Below are 15,376 nucleotides of genomic sequence, written 5' to 3'. Positions count from 1 at the left end.
TCTGCCCTGACTGTTAATCATCCTTGCAGCTCCTGAAACACACACATGACGTTAATGTACATCTTTTACTCTTCTTATAATGCAACAAATTATCATGAAATGTTCATGACGAAGCCTCTTCGTCGCAGTAAAAGCAGGTGTCGACCTTAATGGGGGCTTGACGTTGTAAAGTAACCAGGCGTTAATGATCGTTTCACAACTGTCACTCTCACCTTGCATTTCAACCGTTTTAGCGGTTTCTCTCTTGAGGGCTGAAAGGCTTTTCTTACTGTATTCAGTCACTGATACAATCCAATGCAACATAGTCATCATTTCTCAGAGTTTTGTTTTGGGGCTCAGTTGCAATGCTTTTCGATATGTTGTTGTATGTTGTTACACTGACAGGTTTAAATGGATCTCCTTTTAAGGGATGTTTGGTCTGAATCCCTGCAAAAGCAAGCAGGGTTGAATAATATACGTTTAGGGGTAATAGGCCTCTAATACGTGCCATCAAAGTGCAAAAGGACGAGGGCCCGGGAAGGTTCCCAGTGGCACTCCGCAGCTTTTTGTCAAAGGGTAGACTTTCAACTAAAGCGCGCAATGCCAACACAATCAGTCGGTGAAACGCTGTGACAAAGTGTTGAAGATGCACTCAGGTCAGGTTGAACCAGAATAGAACATTCAAGGGCTAAATGAGGACTGTTTGCAACTTGAGTAACTGGGTGTCTGCACCATGTTGAGAGCAGCAGATGAGGACTGAGGTGCGACTGATAGCGGAACACTATATCTGGGAGGACACTTTAGTTGGGTGGTTTGTCGAATTACGTCACCACAACGTGATACACGACACTAACTTAAGCATGATGACACTTTGAGGATGTTGCATTGATATCAAAGGGGATACAGCTCATAACGTTTTCTAAAACAAAACCATACTTCAGCATCATAAGTATATACAAGTCTTTATCATATAAGTATTCTTTTTTCTCCAAACGGAGACTCCGGGGCCGGTTTGGAGAGCTCACGGTGAGGGTGAGATCTCGAAGGTGCGGAGGCATGACTGACAGGCGTTGGCCCCGCCTCCCGCGCTGCTGTGGTGCGCAGCTGAGTCCGAGCGCAACGAGCCGGAGAGCGCAGCAGCGACTTCACCGCTGCAACTTTGGTGAGTTGGATAAGCTCTGATTTTCATGAGAGAAATCGTTTCTAAAAGGCGGGTTTTTTTGGTTTACGGTGCTTTTTTTCTTGGTTGCGTCCGCGAAAAGTTTTTTGTGTGCGCGTGCGAGCGCGTGTGTGAACGCGGGTTGTGTTTGGCGGACTACTTTATCTCTCTCATTCTCTGTGTCTCTCTCTCACTCTCTCCGGGTAGATGACGGATTTTTTTTTTTTTTGGAGACGTCGATGAGCGCGTTCGAAGAGCCTTTCTGGTGAAGACGAGGGGACAGAGTCTCGACCTGCGGTACCCCCCCGACCCCCCCTCCCCCCCGGTCACCACCTCCGACACCCCGCTCTTTGCTAGTGCGGGTCAACAACAAAAATGAAATTCCTGTAAGACGTTGTTTCATCACTCTTCAAAGTTCCGGGAGGGGGGGTCCGCCGCGGCTCTGCCCGCTGCGGGAGACGCTCCGGCCGGGCAGCGCCGCGGTTCAACCCGCCGGGAGGATCCTTTCGAGGAACATAACCCAACGTGTGTTTCTCCCCCCGCAGGACGTGTGTCATCGCAGTCGCGTTGGCGGTGAGATCTGCGCACGGAGTAAGTCCCTCATGCTTATTTCCACGCTGCTCCAGGTAGAAGTCTCTGTCCACTCGGGTTTATTTCAGGCAGCAAGAGGGGGGGGCTACGGAGTTGAAAGTTGTTGTTGTGGTCGTGTCCGTGTGAACGTTTAGCACCGTTTAGTTGCATGAATCACCCGTTGACGTGTAACCTCTCTGCAGCATGTTGTCAGTATCAGAGACGTCTCCTTCCAGCCTCTGCTTTAATGGGAACAGTTAAGTCCCAGATTTATTAAATTAAACATCAAGTGCACTCACTGAACCCTCGACCCCATCGATGGTGTCCGTTAATGCCTTAATGAGAAGTTGGCGTTTATTAGTAGCCCGAGGGCGTGAAAAGACAGCAGCTGACGTTTCGAGTGGGCGCGCTCAGAATCATTTACAATGCAAGCCCCGCCCCCCCCGCTAAATATTCAAAGTAGCTATTGGATCTATTGGACTATTGGATCCACGCGTCATTTGCTCCACTCAAACGTGCGTCATTTTAAACTGATGATATTTGGTGTTTAATTCATCGGTGCATCGGGGCTCTTTGAAGGCAAAGTGAAAATTCAAGTCTGCTCGGCTTTGCTTCGCTTTTTATTCTCATTTCATGTCCTCAAATCATACTTTTTAGACCGATCAGATCACATGATGCAGTAACAGGCCAGTATTTAAAAAAAGGAAGATGATATAATATTATAGAAGTAGGAGAATGAAGTAACATTGCCCCTCATTACAGTACACATGGTCAAATCAACTTTAACCCTGTGCCCAACTTCATCACCGAATGGCAGAGGGACTCGAACCCTTAACCCCCGGCAGGTGTAGTGCCTCACAGGAAGCGCTGGGGTTGTCGTTGTCGTGGGCAACCGACGCTGTCCAATCAGCAGCAAAAAGCTTCCTGCGTCTCACCGGGACTCATCAGATGGTGCTCCATTGACTTTGAATTGACTCCTCCACCCACTTCCCCACCCCCCTGTTTTTTTGTGTGTTGTATATATATGTGTGTGTGTGTGTGTGTTGAGTGAGTGACGGATGAGTTCATTGGGTGGTCTGGTCACCTTGTTAACGGACTTTGGGTATCGCCTGGTCCAGCCCAGAGTTGGTGTGGGCTTTTGACTGATTTAAAAATGAGAATTTCAATCTTCAATTAATTTACTAATTAATATTAATATTTAGGCTAACGTTCATTCTCCCGCAATAACTGACAGTGAATGAAGAGGTTTGTGTATATTTTGGGCTACTTGGCTTTTCTTTTGTCATTATTAATCAAACCCAAAGCCACACCGTAGCCAGTTCTTTTGGAGCTCACTTCTTTTTGGCCTCGTTGTTGTATCCATGGATTATTTAAATGGAAGCCAGTTCCTCGTCCAGTTTATTTAAAAAAAAAGTTTCAGCGAACATACAAAGAGATCAAGAAGTGTCAGTAAGGGTCATCCAGCTGTTGGACAAGAGAAAACATCACACCGGGGTGAGGAGGAATGGTGAGGAGAAGTGAGGAGGCAGGAGGGAGGAGAGGAGACGAGGGCGTCAACTTGGGCACATAGGAAAGACCTTTGCATTTGTCCTCTTATCTCGTTTTAATGTTTCCAAATGTGACTTCCAAAAACCACCAAATGGTACATGCTGATACATTTTATCGCTGCCTTTACAGCTGTGGCTCTTTGGCTGTGATCTTAGTACCGTTCCACAGTATTTTAGATTTTCCTAATAATCAGTTTATCACACCGTTAAAACATGCTCGAGAGTGTCTAATCCGTCATCGTTATGACATCATTGTTACGACATCGTTGTTATGACATTGTTTTGTGCAGCCGTGCTAATCAACCCTTGTATTTAATATAAAGTAAAGGTTGCTGGGGAAGATTCACATCCCTAAAACACAATTGCTTGGTTTGCAGATTAGTCGTCTCTTGTAGACTTTTTCATTCATATATTTTTTTTCCTTTTGAAAAGTTCAAATAAAAAGGCGGCAATCACACTTTCCTTATCGTAGGCCAAAACATTTTGATTTTGATGTGCAACCCAACAGTTGAAAACCGCCCAAATATATTTATTTTACTATTAACAAAAAAAATCTTAAAATCTCCATATTTGAACGGCAAATTAGACATTTCTTGCATGGATGATAATATGCAAAATGACCGGTCTGAATGAATAACTCCACTACAATGTGTGTGTCAGTCAAACATACGTCTGGCAGCTCAGCTGGAAGCTTTTCTTGTACTGTCTTCTAATATTTGGTTCCCTATTTTGAGCCGTAGTCTGGAAAATGTGTTGTTTTTAAAACAGAACAAAAAGTATTCCCTCCTTCAGTTTTTTGGAAGGATGCTGAAACCCCCCCCCCCCTCCCCCGGTTGAATTCCTCCCGAGCTTGGCAGAACTTGCCGCTCCCTGCAGGTGCTATAGGCTGGAACATTCCAGAGACGCTGATTTGTGGTTGTTGGACCCTCCCTAACTCTGGCGAGTCCCCCACCTCTTCTCTCCTTCCCCTTCGCCCCTCTTCCCTCCCTCTCTCAGCCGATCATTAGCCCCCCCCCCCCCCCCCCCCCCCCCCCCCCCCCCCCCCACCCACCCCCTCCCGCCTCCTCTCCTGTTGCTGTTTGGTCTCATTGCTTCTGCAAGTCGTTGCCAGTTTGATTTGTGTGTTGATTTGGGAATTCTGGTGCATCAAAAAAGCATCAATTAAGCGTGAGAGAAACCACATGATTGTAGTGCTCAGCGACCTGTCAAACCTGCTTAGACCCAATTCATCACTTGGCTCTTGAAGTATCTCCAGGGTTTACGTGCTGGCGTTCTGATGAGTGGAGAAGTGGTCCGGGCTGTACAACACGTTCCCCGAGGGATCCCCCCTCCCCTCCCCCCCCCACCCCAAAACGCGAATGAGCGCCCTGATGATTTCGGTCAGGATCAGATTAGCCGAGCTCACGGAAAACGACTTGCGTTGTTTTGAAACGTGATCGTTTCAAGTGAGGGAGAACGCGTGTGTTTGATGCGACTCTCTCCCAGCCTGTGGTCCATGTGGTGGGTATGGAGGCGCCAGGATGCAGATGTCTCTCTGCTCTGCATCCCGTCCCTCGTCCTCTTCGTTCTCACCACCACTAAAACACCTTTTGTGTCCCTCTCTCTCTCACCTTAAACCTCATCTCGTCTTTGCATGTTCTCACCTGCCTCCAGCTCCCGCCTTACTTTTCCCTTCTGTGTCATCAGAGGAAAATACTTTGTCGTTAAGTGCATTAGGAAAGCTATAAACCACCCATAGGTTTAAGGTACTTTTTCCAAAGCCCCTGCTATTCCACTCCCACGCCTTCATAAGACTCTGCATGTGGTGCTTACATGTGCATGTCTCGTATGTTTCCGTGTTTGTGTGTAATTCCAGTGCAGCGGGGATAAAAGCCTTTTCTTTCCCAGGAAATACCCTCAGCGATGCGGTTAGACCCCACACTAAAAGACCATAGAGCGCCAGAGTACCTGAACTCTACTGAATAAAGGCTTCTCCGTCATAGATCACGTTTACTAAAATAATTAGTTTTTGTTCACCAGAGACATCTGCACGTTCTCTTTTTGTGTTTACAATTTTTAATTCATATTAAAATGATGCTTTCTATCGCAGGAAAACTCACAACAAATGAGGCGTTCCATGAACACAAATCTGACCCTCGCAACGCCTCTGAAGCCCAGGAATGATGCGCAGTCTCTCAGTTAAATCACCCAAATACAACGGACTGACAGGGTAGCTTTGGCGTGAATGTTGACACATGCAGCCCTTTCAACCGGTAACGACCCTCCCGAAAAATCCCACCCCCCAATCCCGCCGTTGCTCTGACGCGTCCAAGCATCTCCCGTGTTTCCTGCTGGTGCTCATCATGCGAATCAAATCAACATCTTGTTTTCTTTGGCGGGGATGTGGAGCAGCTTATTTGGAGATGATTTACAGAGATAATGGAAATTCTGCTGGCGTCCCCCCCCCCCCCACCCCCCCTGTAAATCGACCCGACCGAGCGCTTCGGCTACAGAGGCTCTTCTGCGCTTAATAGTCTTCACGAAGTGATACGGCACCGAAGGTCTTGGGAGTTTTAGCAGCCCGCTAACTTGGTTGAATGATAAAAGCTGTGGCAACAAGTGGCCAGCCTCCTTCTGCCTATTCCTTGGCACCGCCACTCTCTCATATCGTGATCCACCCCCCCAACCCCCCCCCTTTGGCCTTTTGACGAAGCACACGCTGCGAGTTTGTCCCCCGATTGGTCGCGGTGAACTCCGGGGGTCAGAGGTCGTGCGAGCACAAAGGCGGCAGGGGCTCTTGGCTGTGGCGTCGGCTTAACATTCCACCGCCGGCTCTCCGGATTTGTTTGTCGCACTTTGTCTTCTTTTTTTTGCCCCTCCGAAAGAGGAAGACCAGGGGTATGTGCATGCATGTGTTGGGGGGTTCTATCTATGTGGAGAGAGGAGCTGAGGTGGGGCAGCGTTGGCCTGATTGCTTGGAGGAGGGGGGGGGGGGTGGCGCTGTCGTAGCTTGTCCCTGCCCCTTGCGCTCCCCCCTCGGGGGTGTTTGCTTTGCAGAGGGATCAGGCCTCCGATCTGCTTCTCCCTCGTCTTTCATCCTTCCTTTTCTTGCTTCATCTTTTTGTTTATCTTGTCCCTTTTCAAGTTCCTTAGTCGCCGCACCTTTCTTTACTCGCAACAACCCCCCCCCAAAAAAGAAAACGAGAATCCCCTCAGCACCATCAGATAGCGAGTTCAGCACCAAGCAGACGCAGTGGATTTAGGAGGGTGGTGGAGACCCAAATCAGAGCTGAAATGATAAGTGATGACGGCGCTTTATCCCAAGGGAAACTCTTTATGCCCCATCCTCCCCCCCCCGAGGACTTTCAGCTTGTTTTGAAGTCAGTGAGCCTGACAGGTTGGAGTTCCCGCTCTGCTTTGATGACCCCCCACTCCCCGGAACATCATTACTCCGGCATTAGACACCAACTTTAAGTCAAACATTTTTTGCTGTAATTATCACATGCGTGCCAGCGCAGAGGGAACACAACGTCTTTTGTTCGTCAGTGTGCCGCGGTGGTGGTCTGAACCGCCGGCTCCTCTCGGGACGTGGTGTGTGTGTGTGTGTGTGTGTGTCTTGTTATAGAGTGGCTTTCCAATTACCCCTAATGTTCTTTAATCAAGACGTTAATAACGTACTCGAGTCGGAGGTAAAGCCTTCCTTCGTCGGTAGTGAAGGTGCAGATGTTCACCTGTTTTGTCATGACCACATCTGTGGTGGGCAGCTAATGTAAACCAAAGCAGAACCAATGTGTGCACAGCACTTCTGTTCTGTTTAAGTTTGCCTTTAGCACAGCGACGTTAGCTCCAGCTCTCAGGAGGGGGAGGAGCTTGCCTAGAACTCTCTTCCCTGATGACTTTTTTTTCTGTCTTCCTTTACTTTCAGCCGGCATTAAGAAGGGATTTAATCGGACAAAGCTAACAGTTAAGCCCGTTTGCGTAGTTTTGCCGCCATGGAAACGCAGAATAATCCGGTTTGATGCAGGAGAATCTCTACGACGGCAGCCGTGGATAACGTCACCGCGGTGAGGGAAACCCCGGCACGCTGCGATAGGAACACTATCATTGGCACATCAGATGTGTCAGTTACTGTCTGCTATTACCGCCTCACTCTGTCTCTGCCTGTCCCCTGTAATTACAGTCACTGCCCTCCCTCCTCCCCCTGTCTTTGTCTCACAACCATCCTTCGCTCCCTTCTGTGTGCCAGCCAGGTAATTCAAGGCAGCACAGGTAACCCCCCCCGTCTACCCCCTCGGAGCATCCAAATAAACGACATACCTTTGGTGATCATGGGTTCGTACTTTATTGGATTCCTCTTTACTTGTCCGTGTTGGTCTGGCTCTCCTGTGGCGGATGCCAGAGCTGAAGATGCCACAGCTTATTGTCTGCAATAACTTGTAGATCGAGTGCCTTGAAGCACATTTTATATCTGACCAGCAGATGTGCTGATGCTTATCACCACCACACATGTGAGTGTCACCTTCTTCTTCTTGCAGGAGATCCGGTTGTTGCACTTGATTTTCCCTCTACTGGAGAGGCAACTTGTGTTCTTTATCTGGTCATTCAAATAAGACCATTTACCATTTTTCAAGTGGAGGAACCTCCACTGTGAAACTCCCAGGTTCTTACACGAGCTTACATCTCGTGTAGAAGATGTCTCGAAGGTTTCACTTTACTCGCAACCCTTCAGTCAATCACCATCGTCATGCAAACATCAATCAATCACTGGTCATAAATCAGAGGCTCCCAATTTGTCTTCCAGGCTTATCCAGAGGGGGAAATACCGGGTGGGTCAGGTGTAATTTAGCATGCTCAGTGTCATCATCCTCGCCCTGCAGTTGAACCCCCCCCTTCCCCCCGGCAGCACTATCCATCATCCGTAGCAGGGCTAATGAGCAGCAGTTTTTAATTCTAACCTTACCTTACTCCAGGCTGTCATTGATTGATTGTCTCCCTTGTTGGTGATTTTGTAACTTTTGTTCTGCAGTAAAAATCATTCACGTCGTTGTGCGGCGCATCGCCGTCCTGACGCGTCTCCAACAGGCTCCCGGAGAGGAACTCCCCGAGCGGCGCGGAATTGTTTGTTCATGTGGGAGTAGTGGGGGCTTTCAAAGGCCTCGAAGGGGTGGGGGGGGGGGTCACTGCGTCCTTTGGCACGCGCCCACAAAGCGGCCCGAGCTGGCTGCCTTGACCCGATCACTGGAGAAGAGATTCTACCTCGTCCACGTCCAAACAGCACTTGCTTAATATCTTCAGCCATGTGATTAATCATATGGGAAGTTTGAGAGAAAAATTCATGCTCGCAGAACTTGGTTCGAAATTTGATAAAAGTGCTACAAAATGCATCGATAATGTCAAGAAAGCAGCACAATAAACCTCCACCACAACAAATAATACACTCGTTTGATTCACAATAGTGATGAAGAGGTTGTTTCTGTTCAGAGCCCCCCCCCCCTCTCCCCCCACACACACTACACACACACACACACACAACCAGCAGAGCTCCCGCTGAAGTGCCTCTCGGCTCGGCGCTACCTGGCACCCTTTCCCATCAGCCTCGCCTCGTGCTCGTAGCTTTAGCGCCATTCATTCCGGGGGGGGGGGGGGGGGGGCGCGGGGCCTCCGGCGGTCCTCTGGCTGCGTTCCCTGCCGCCCGCGGTGGCCCCCGATCGGCCCTTAATGAGGAAGGAGGGGGTCATTGCGCCGACCCAGCACCGCAAAACAATCCCCGCCATTTGTTCTTGCGTTTTGTTTTTCTTCTCTGATCTTCTCGATTTGCATTGGGAAAGAACTTCCATTCCATCACGCCGCCGTGGGGGGGGGGGGCTTTTATTTATATTTTTGTCTGTTCCCAAAGCGGCATTGTGCCATAACCGGGGGCAGTGTGTTTGTCAACAGGGTGCAGTTGCCTCTCATATTTATTTAGCCGGCTTCTCTTGTTCCCAAAATAGCTCACTGGCCAGAGAGGTGTGTGTGTGTGTGTGTGTGTGTGTGTGTGTGTGTGTGTGACCAGCGGAGGGGGTTGAATGGAGGTTTCATTATTTTTCTGAATGTGCTCATGAAATGCTATGCAATATCTGCACATTTCTTCTCCTTTTTCGCCCATATTTGACTATATTTGACTTAATTTCATAAGAATATTCCCTGTAATCTGCTGGAGGAAAAGAAATAGATCCACTTGATGTTGTTCAAACAAGCTGCTCATTATTTCTGGCTTACTTTGGCACTTGTTCACGTGGGTTTTTCACAACGCTGCTATCAGAATCTCAGCAGACAGGAAGTGAAGGACGAAGCCGATCAATCAGGACACCAAACAAGACATTTATTGCCCCTCAACAACCCGCATCTGTCAATTAATTCTGCTTTACGAGATGTGCGTCACATCCTCTGTGATCTCATGTGCCTCCCGAGCTGTTCGACATGGCCTAAAGACTCATCGCTCGGGGGCCCGCAAAGATCTCTGCGATCCGGAACCCTGAAGAGCACGAGCATGTGTCTGTCTGTTACCAAAAAAAAAAAATCGTTTTTTAATATGCAAAAGACCTGAGTCGGGTTTGCACAGGTCTTTTTTAAAAAGCCGCCCTGGGTGACGGTGCTTTTGTACGGTTACGACTCGTCAGAGAGCGATAACTTCCGCACGCAGGTCGTTCACGCTCTGGGCCCCCGGGGGTGTGCTGGAATGTGCAGGTATTTATAATATTTTGTACACAGCATAAGCTTATCTATCCTGTCCATCTCGGCTGCGTTGACCTTCCAAAACCTCTACGAACCCCCTGCAAACTCAAATAGAAGTGCGGTCGAGCATGAGACCATGCACCAGACGGTCCAGCTCCCCAAATGCCGCTGGACCCTCATCTTAATCATATATTTTGTAAAACGACAATATAACAGCTGCAAATCTCCAGGTACATTGTTTGCAGCGAGCACCGGGGCCTCTCCCCTCTCCTCCAGGAATGTTCCCGATCCCAACGGCATTCCGCCGTCCGTGACAGACTGTGAAAGGGGGGGACAGGTCTGAACTCAGCATCCGTCAGCCCCGAGAGGGCTAACGGCTAATGAAGCGTTGCCAGGGGCGACGTGAACATTCCATGTCATCGCCGCAGCTACACTCCAGCTCCCCCCCCCCCCCCCCGCTGCCCTGCAGCTCCTCGAAGGGGTCGCACACCTGTCCGCGCCTCCTCCTTCCTTTCCTCGCCTTCACCGCCCATCTGAAACGGATATTATTGAATTCTGAGTGTTGAGTTTTCTCAGTACATACTTCCCGTGTGTTTCTTCCTTCTTATTTCAGCTCAGCAAATGGAAATGTTGATTAAAGCCGTAACTTCTCTATGCGGCTCACATTCCCCCCTCCCCCCCCCCGACCCTCTTGAGTTATAGAGGTATCTTAAATACACCGATGGCTTCGTTGGCTATCCTCTCATGTGAGGTTGGGTACGTAAATGTGGAGGCCCAGTGGGGGGGGGGGAGGGTTGACCCAATGCTTTGATTAGCAGGAGGAGTGATTTAAGGAGGACATTCTTGCATCTGTTAATTAAAGCTGCATTGTAGCTTTAAGTGAGTCAGGCCGTCGGACATCGGTGTTTAGTCTGCTGTCTTGTCTCAAAATGCACATGTGTGTGTACGTGTGTCCAGCTGTTTTACCGTCACGCTACTTATCCAATAAAGCTGGATAAACACACCCTTCCGTCCTCTCCTCTCCGCTCGTGTCCTCGAGCAGACGGTTTCCACAGGTGAACTCTCCCCCCCGGAGCTCGTTATCCAAAGACTACAATACCCACAAGTCCATCCGCGTGGGAACCCGATCCCCGGGTCGGCGAGGGAGGTCAGGGCGAGAGCTGGAGGTCGGAGGTCGCCGTGCCGGCTTCTCTCCCCAAGGGTCACTGTTAAAAAAGCAGCGCTTCATTACTTAAGCGTTACGCGTTGCCTTCAGGAATTCGGGAGAGGGAGACAAGAGCACACATGCGCTTAGCCGGCAACGCCGCGCGCCATAAAGGTAAACAGCGGGTCGAGCCCTCGGCTGACCCCGGCCGAGGTCAAAGTTTTATCCGTTTATTGAGTTTAGAGGTGCGTTTAGCTGATAAGAGGAGAGGCCTCTGGGTTTATTACGCCGCCATGTGGAAGTGACCGGGGATTCACCCGAGAGAGATAAGGAGGGCAGCAAACCTGTCGGCGTTGGATGGAAGAATAGCCCCCGCGCTGGCCCCGCGCTGACTTAAAAGGGACAGTTTGTGGCTGCTCGCCATTACTTTGTGGACAAAACGTCCAAAAATACCCGGCAAACCCGTCAAATCTGCCCCCGTCGGTCAAGTTCTGCTTTCGGGTTTTCCAGCTATGGCCCAGGAGAGAGGTCTAAGGCGTTTGTATCGTCAAAGTGACCACAAATGAAGAAAGGGGGGGGAAGAGGGGTGGGGGGGGGGGGGGGGGGGACGAGCGGCCATGACGAGCGGCTGCTGAGAAGGTCGCGTTGAGGAACGTATACCGTCCCTCCCGGGTAGCCGGAGACGTGGAGGTTTTGTCGGAGCTGGACAGTGACGCAGAACGCTCTCCCGCCGCTTTAGGGTAAAGCCTGACCTCGGCGCCTTTTTGGAGAGGTCACCTTGGTGTGCATTCATCTCAGACCTCAAAAATATGTTTAACATCAATAACAACCCCCTCCGGTGCTGCTTGTTGTTTCGTTCGACGCCATAAACTTTGTCTGAAGAAAGAACACAAAAAAGCGAAATGGGTCGTGGGCCTCTTTTCGCATAAATCAGCCTCCTCTTTACGACCACATTAAACGCAGGCCGCGCCTTCCTTCTCCTTCACGGGCGCTCTTTCCCACACCACAAGGTCACGGTTGGCGCCTCAGCAATCAAGATGGCTGACGTGGCCGCTGGCTGTTGTTAATCATTGCTTCCGGTCCGGACGTCCGGCCCTCGGGTTTGAGCGTTTGCTGTTTGAGCATTTGCGGGTTTCCGCGGCGACGGCAAAGGATGCAGCGTGGGAGGCCTTAGTGAAGGAATACCACTGAGGAATGTGAGCGGTCACAGTACAGCATGAGGCGTGAGCGCGGACCCCCGACCGTGAAATCGTAGATATACTCTCCCCCCTCCCTCCCTTCCTCGTACCGATCCGATGGCGGACGACCACTGAGCGTTCCGTCGGTTCCACGTCGGTCTCAGCCCCCGCCACGGAGGAGGTCGAGGGTCAACCAGAAGGAGGGCGTTTTTTTCTCCCACGGCCTCACGTGTTTCGTCTTCGTCTTCAAAGTGTCCGTGTATCGCAGAGGGAGGGAGGGGGGGGGAGAGCAAAGGACGAGGGAGATGGATGTTTTCCTTTCTCTAAACTCTCCGGGCATGTGGGTGCTCTGACATGCAATGCTTCATGGGTAATTAACCTGAGCAGGTTGATGCATCACTGATCGCCTCACAGGGTTTCTAAGAAAGTTCACTTGAGAGCCACAGTGTTTTTGATGTGTTCTAAATGTGTTAAATGGTCAAATTTGAAAAACAGTGTTTTAATCGTCTGCAGAAATCCTTAAACTGATGTTTTTTAGTTAGCCATATTTCAGACATTTTACATATTTAACCATATGTTGCAAAAGCCCCAAGTTTGAAAGCGTTTCAGAGAGTTCAGTCCTGCAGGTTTTTTACCTGAAAGTTAATTTTCAACGCTTAAAGTTTAAACCAGGCAGTGAATGTGCTTCAGTCTTTAAAAGAAGTAGATTGAAGTGGTTAAAGTGTTACTCAGGAGGCAACCAAAGCTCCAGTAATGATTCATCTCTTGGTTTTTTGCTCAAATTAAAAGTTATGCAATCGTTTTGAAGGGCAGACTCATCAGTTCCTGTTCTCTCAGACGTCCAAAGTTCACACGTCATCTTCCCCCCAGCTTGTGTTTGTGCGTCTCGCTGAGACATACGAGACACATCTGTGCGGATTAAAGGCTGCTCTTGTATCGCCTGTCCCCCCCCGTCTGTCTCCCTCCTCTTTAATACCCGCATACCACAGCGTGTGTGTGTCTGTGCGCGTGTGTTTGTGTGTCCACAAATGGACCGAGTGCATCGTGACTCGATGGAAGGGCCTAAAGGTGAATTGTCGGATCGTGGGGTTTCTCTTCAATGCGTCCCCTTCTACTTGAAGTGGACCCACGGAGACAAACTCATCCTCGGCGTTTCGCTTTTCAGTCCCCGAGGTCCCCCCCCCCCCCCCTTCCCCAACCCGTCGGCCCGTCTCTATGTACGCGTCGCTACGGCAACCGCTGCCCATCACGAGGGGCGAACTAGCGGAGCTGACGTTTGAGAGATTCCCACCGGCTGTCCAGCGCCCACAAACACAAACACACACACACAAACACACACAAACACAAACACACACACACGTATGCATTCGATCATTGAAGCACACCTCTCTCTCTCTCTCTCTCTCTCTATTCTCTGTCAGTGTCTCTCTGTCGCCTGGTCCTGCTCTTCCTTGACAAGCTGCTGCGACATTGCTGTGGCTTTTCATGTTCAACCTTCGCACGGACAAGCCAACTTCCACAGCACATAGTTTGGCCCACGGTGTGTGTGTGTGTTTGTGTGTGTGTGTCACAAAGTAAACTGACTGAGGATCCATGGGAGTAAACGGCTGCTATTTTTATCCCACCCGCTTGTGTCAGGTTTTCACTTATAGCAACAGAGAGAAATAGTTTGGCTAAGTGTTTGTATTTATATTTCCGCCCCCATTGGACAGCTGACGCTAAAGAGACGGACAGCCAGGGACGGAGAGACACGCTCAACGTCACGCCGTGACATCGTTGGAGGGGAATTTATTCTCATTTACAAGATAAAGGAGGCGGTTTCGCTGGTCGTCTTTGCCCCTGCGGCCTCCCAGTAACACACACAAACTGTATAAACACACACACACACACACTGTACAGCCGTGCACTGCCATGTATAAACACATGTGCGTATCACTCATGTCAGCCCATGGCGGCCGGTGGTCCGGCTTTCAGCGTAAACACGGCGTCTTTAGGCTCGTAGCAGGGAGGGGTTTGTATACCCTGTAGGTCTATCGGAGGTTTGGCTTTAGGTCCCTGAAGGGGGACACAAATACGTTGGACGGAAGCCAGTCGCAGTTGTCCGCAGCCAGGCGTTGATCTGACAGGCGGGACGGGGAAAAAACGGGATCCATTTGAAAGCAAACGGTTGCATTTTCATGTCATTCCCATCTGCTTGAAATAACCCAAAAATGCTTCAATACGGACATTTTACCTTCATTACAAGCTGTTTGTGCTTCCATTGGTTCATTACAGTATAAGTGGTGGATGGATGGGGGGCAGAGGGGCGTTGGGGGGGGGGGGTGGTTGCGTCCCTGTCTTCGCCTCGGGGCGGCCGGCTGATGGCTGTACGCGGGAGGAATGTGAGGAGGACAAAAGGAAGGAGAGATGGAGGGGGGGGGGGGCGGGGTCAGGTAGTGAGAAAATGCATCTTCTTCTTCTCTTTGTCCCCAATCTATTTTGTCCTCCTTTTGATGCCTGTCAGTTCCTGCTCCTACCTCCTTCCCCTCCCCCCCCCCCCCCCCCCCCCCCCCCCCCCCAAGCAGAGAACAAGCAGTGGATTGACGTTCCCTATAGACGACAAACACACTGGTGGCATTCCTCAGCTTTTGCACACACACACACACACACACACACACACACATCCTTGGCCTAACCTGGAGGACGTCAGCCCGCGTTCCTTTGAGCGTAACCGACTCTTTTTTTTTTTACGTCGACAAAAGACGTTTAATGAATTTCACCCCTTCATTTTCGGCGGTAAACGGGCTCGCTTTTACAGTTCCTTGTAACCGCCGTCAAAGGCTGCAAACCACCCGAGACGGGAATTCCTCGGGAGAAGTATGGTGTGAAGGAGGAGGGGGAGGAGGGGGGAGGGGGGGGGGAGAAGGAGGACGGCTGTGAGCAGAGAGGAGGACGATGATGATGAGGAGTTGGTCCCCATTTATTTAGAAGAGACAAAGATTACATGAGCAATTCAGCGCCGATCTATCCGGAGACCCCCTAAGCACGCATCAAAAAGCCAAACCTTGAGAACTGGCCTAAACTGCCCCCCCCCCCCCCCCCCACGTTAAAGGTTATTAAAGTTAGA

The 15,376-nt window shown here is 50.1% G+C and overlaps 1 protein-coding gene across 2 annotated transcripts in view; it reads left to right on the top strand.

The window, feature by feature from the left end:
• Nucleotides 1–997: 997 nt before the first annotated feature.
• The window catches only part of col4a6 (collagen, type IV, alpha 6), a 52,578-nt gene continuing 38,199 nt past the window's right edge, over nucleotides 998–15,376 (top strand). For both annotated transcript variants that reach the window (XM_062560134.1, XM_062560120.1), the window contains exons 1-3: nucleotides 998–1,141; nucleotides 1,346–1,524; nucleotides 1,684–1,729. In XM_062560134.1, the coding sequence (XP_062416118.1) occupies nucleotides 1,514–1,524; nucleotides 1,684–1,729 (57 nt within the window). In that variant the 5' untranslated portion in view covers nucleotides 998–1,141; nucleotides 1,346–1,513. The remainder of the gene's footprint in view (nucleotides 1,142–1,345; nucleotides 1,525–1,683; nucleotides 1,730–15,376) is intronic.

The sequence above is a fragment of the Pungitius pungitius genome, chromosome 1 (assembly GCF_949316345.1).
Source record: "Pungitius pungitius chromosome 1, fPunPun2.1, whole genome shotgun sequence".
In the NCBI taxonomy this organism is placed as follows: domain Eukaryota; kingdom Metazoa; phylum Chordata; class Actinopteri; order Perciformes; family Gasterosteidae; genus Pungitius; species Pungitius pungitius.
Note: the sequence above shows the minus strand (reverse complement) of the source record. Positions and strands in the feature narration are given on the sequence as shown.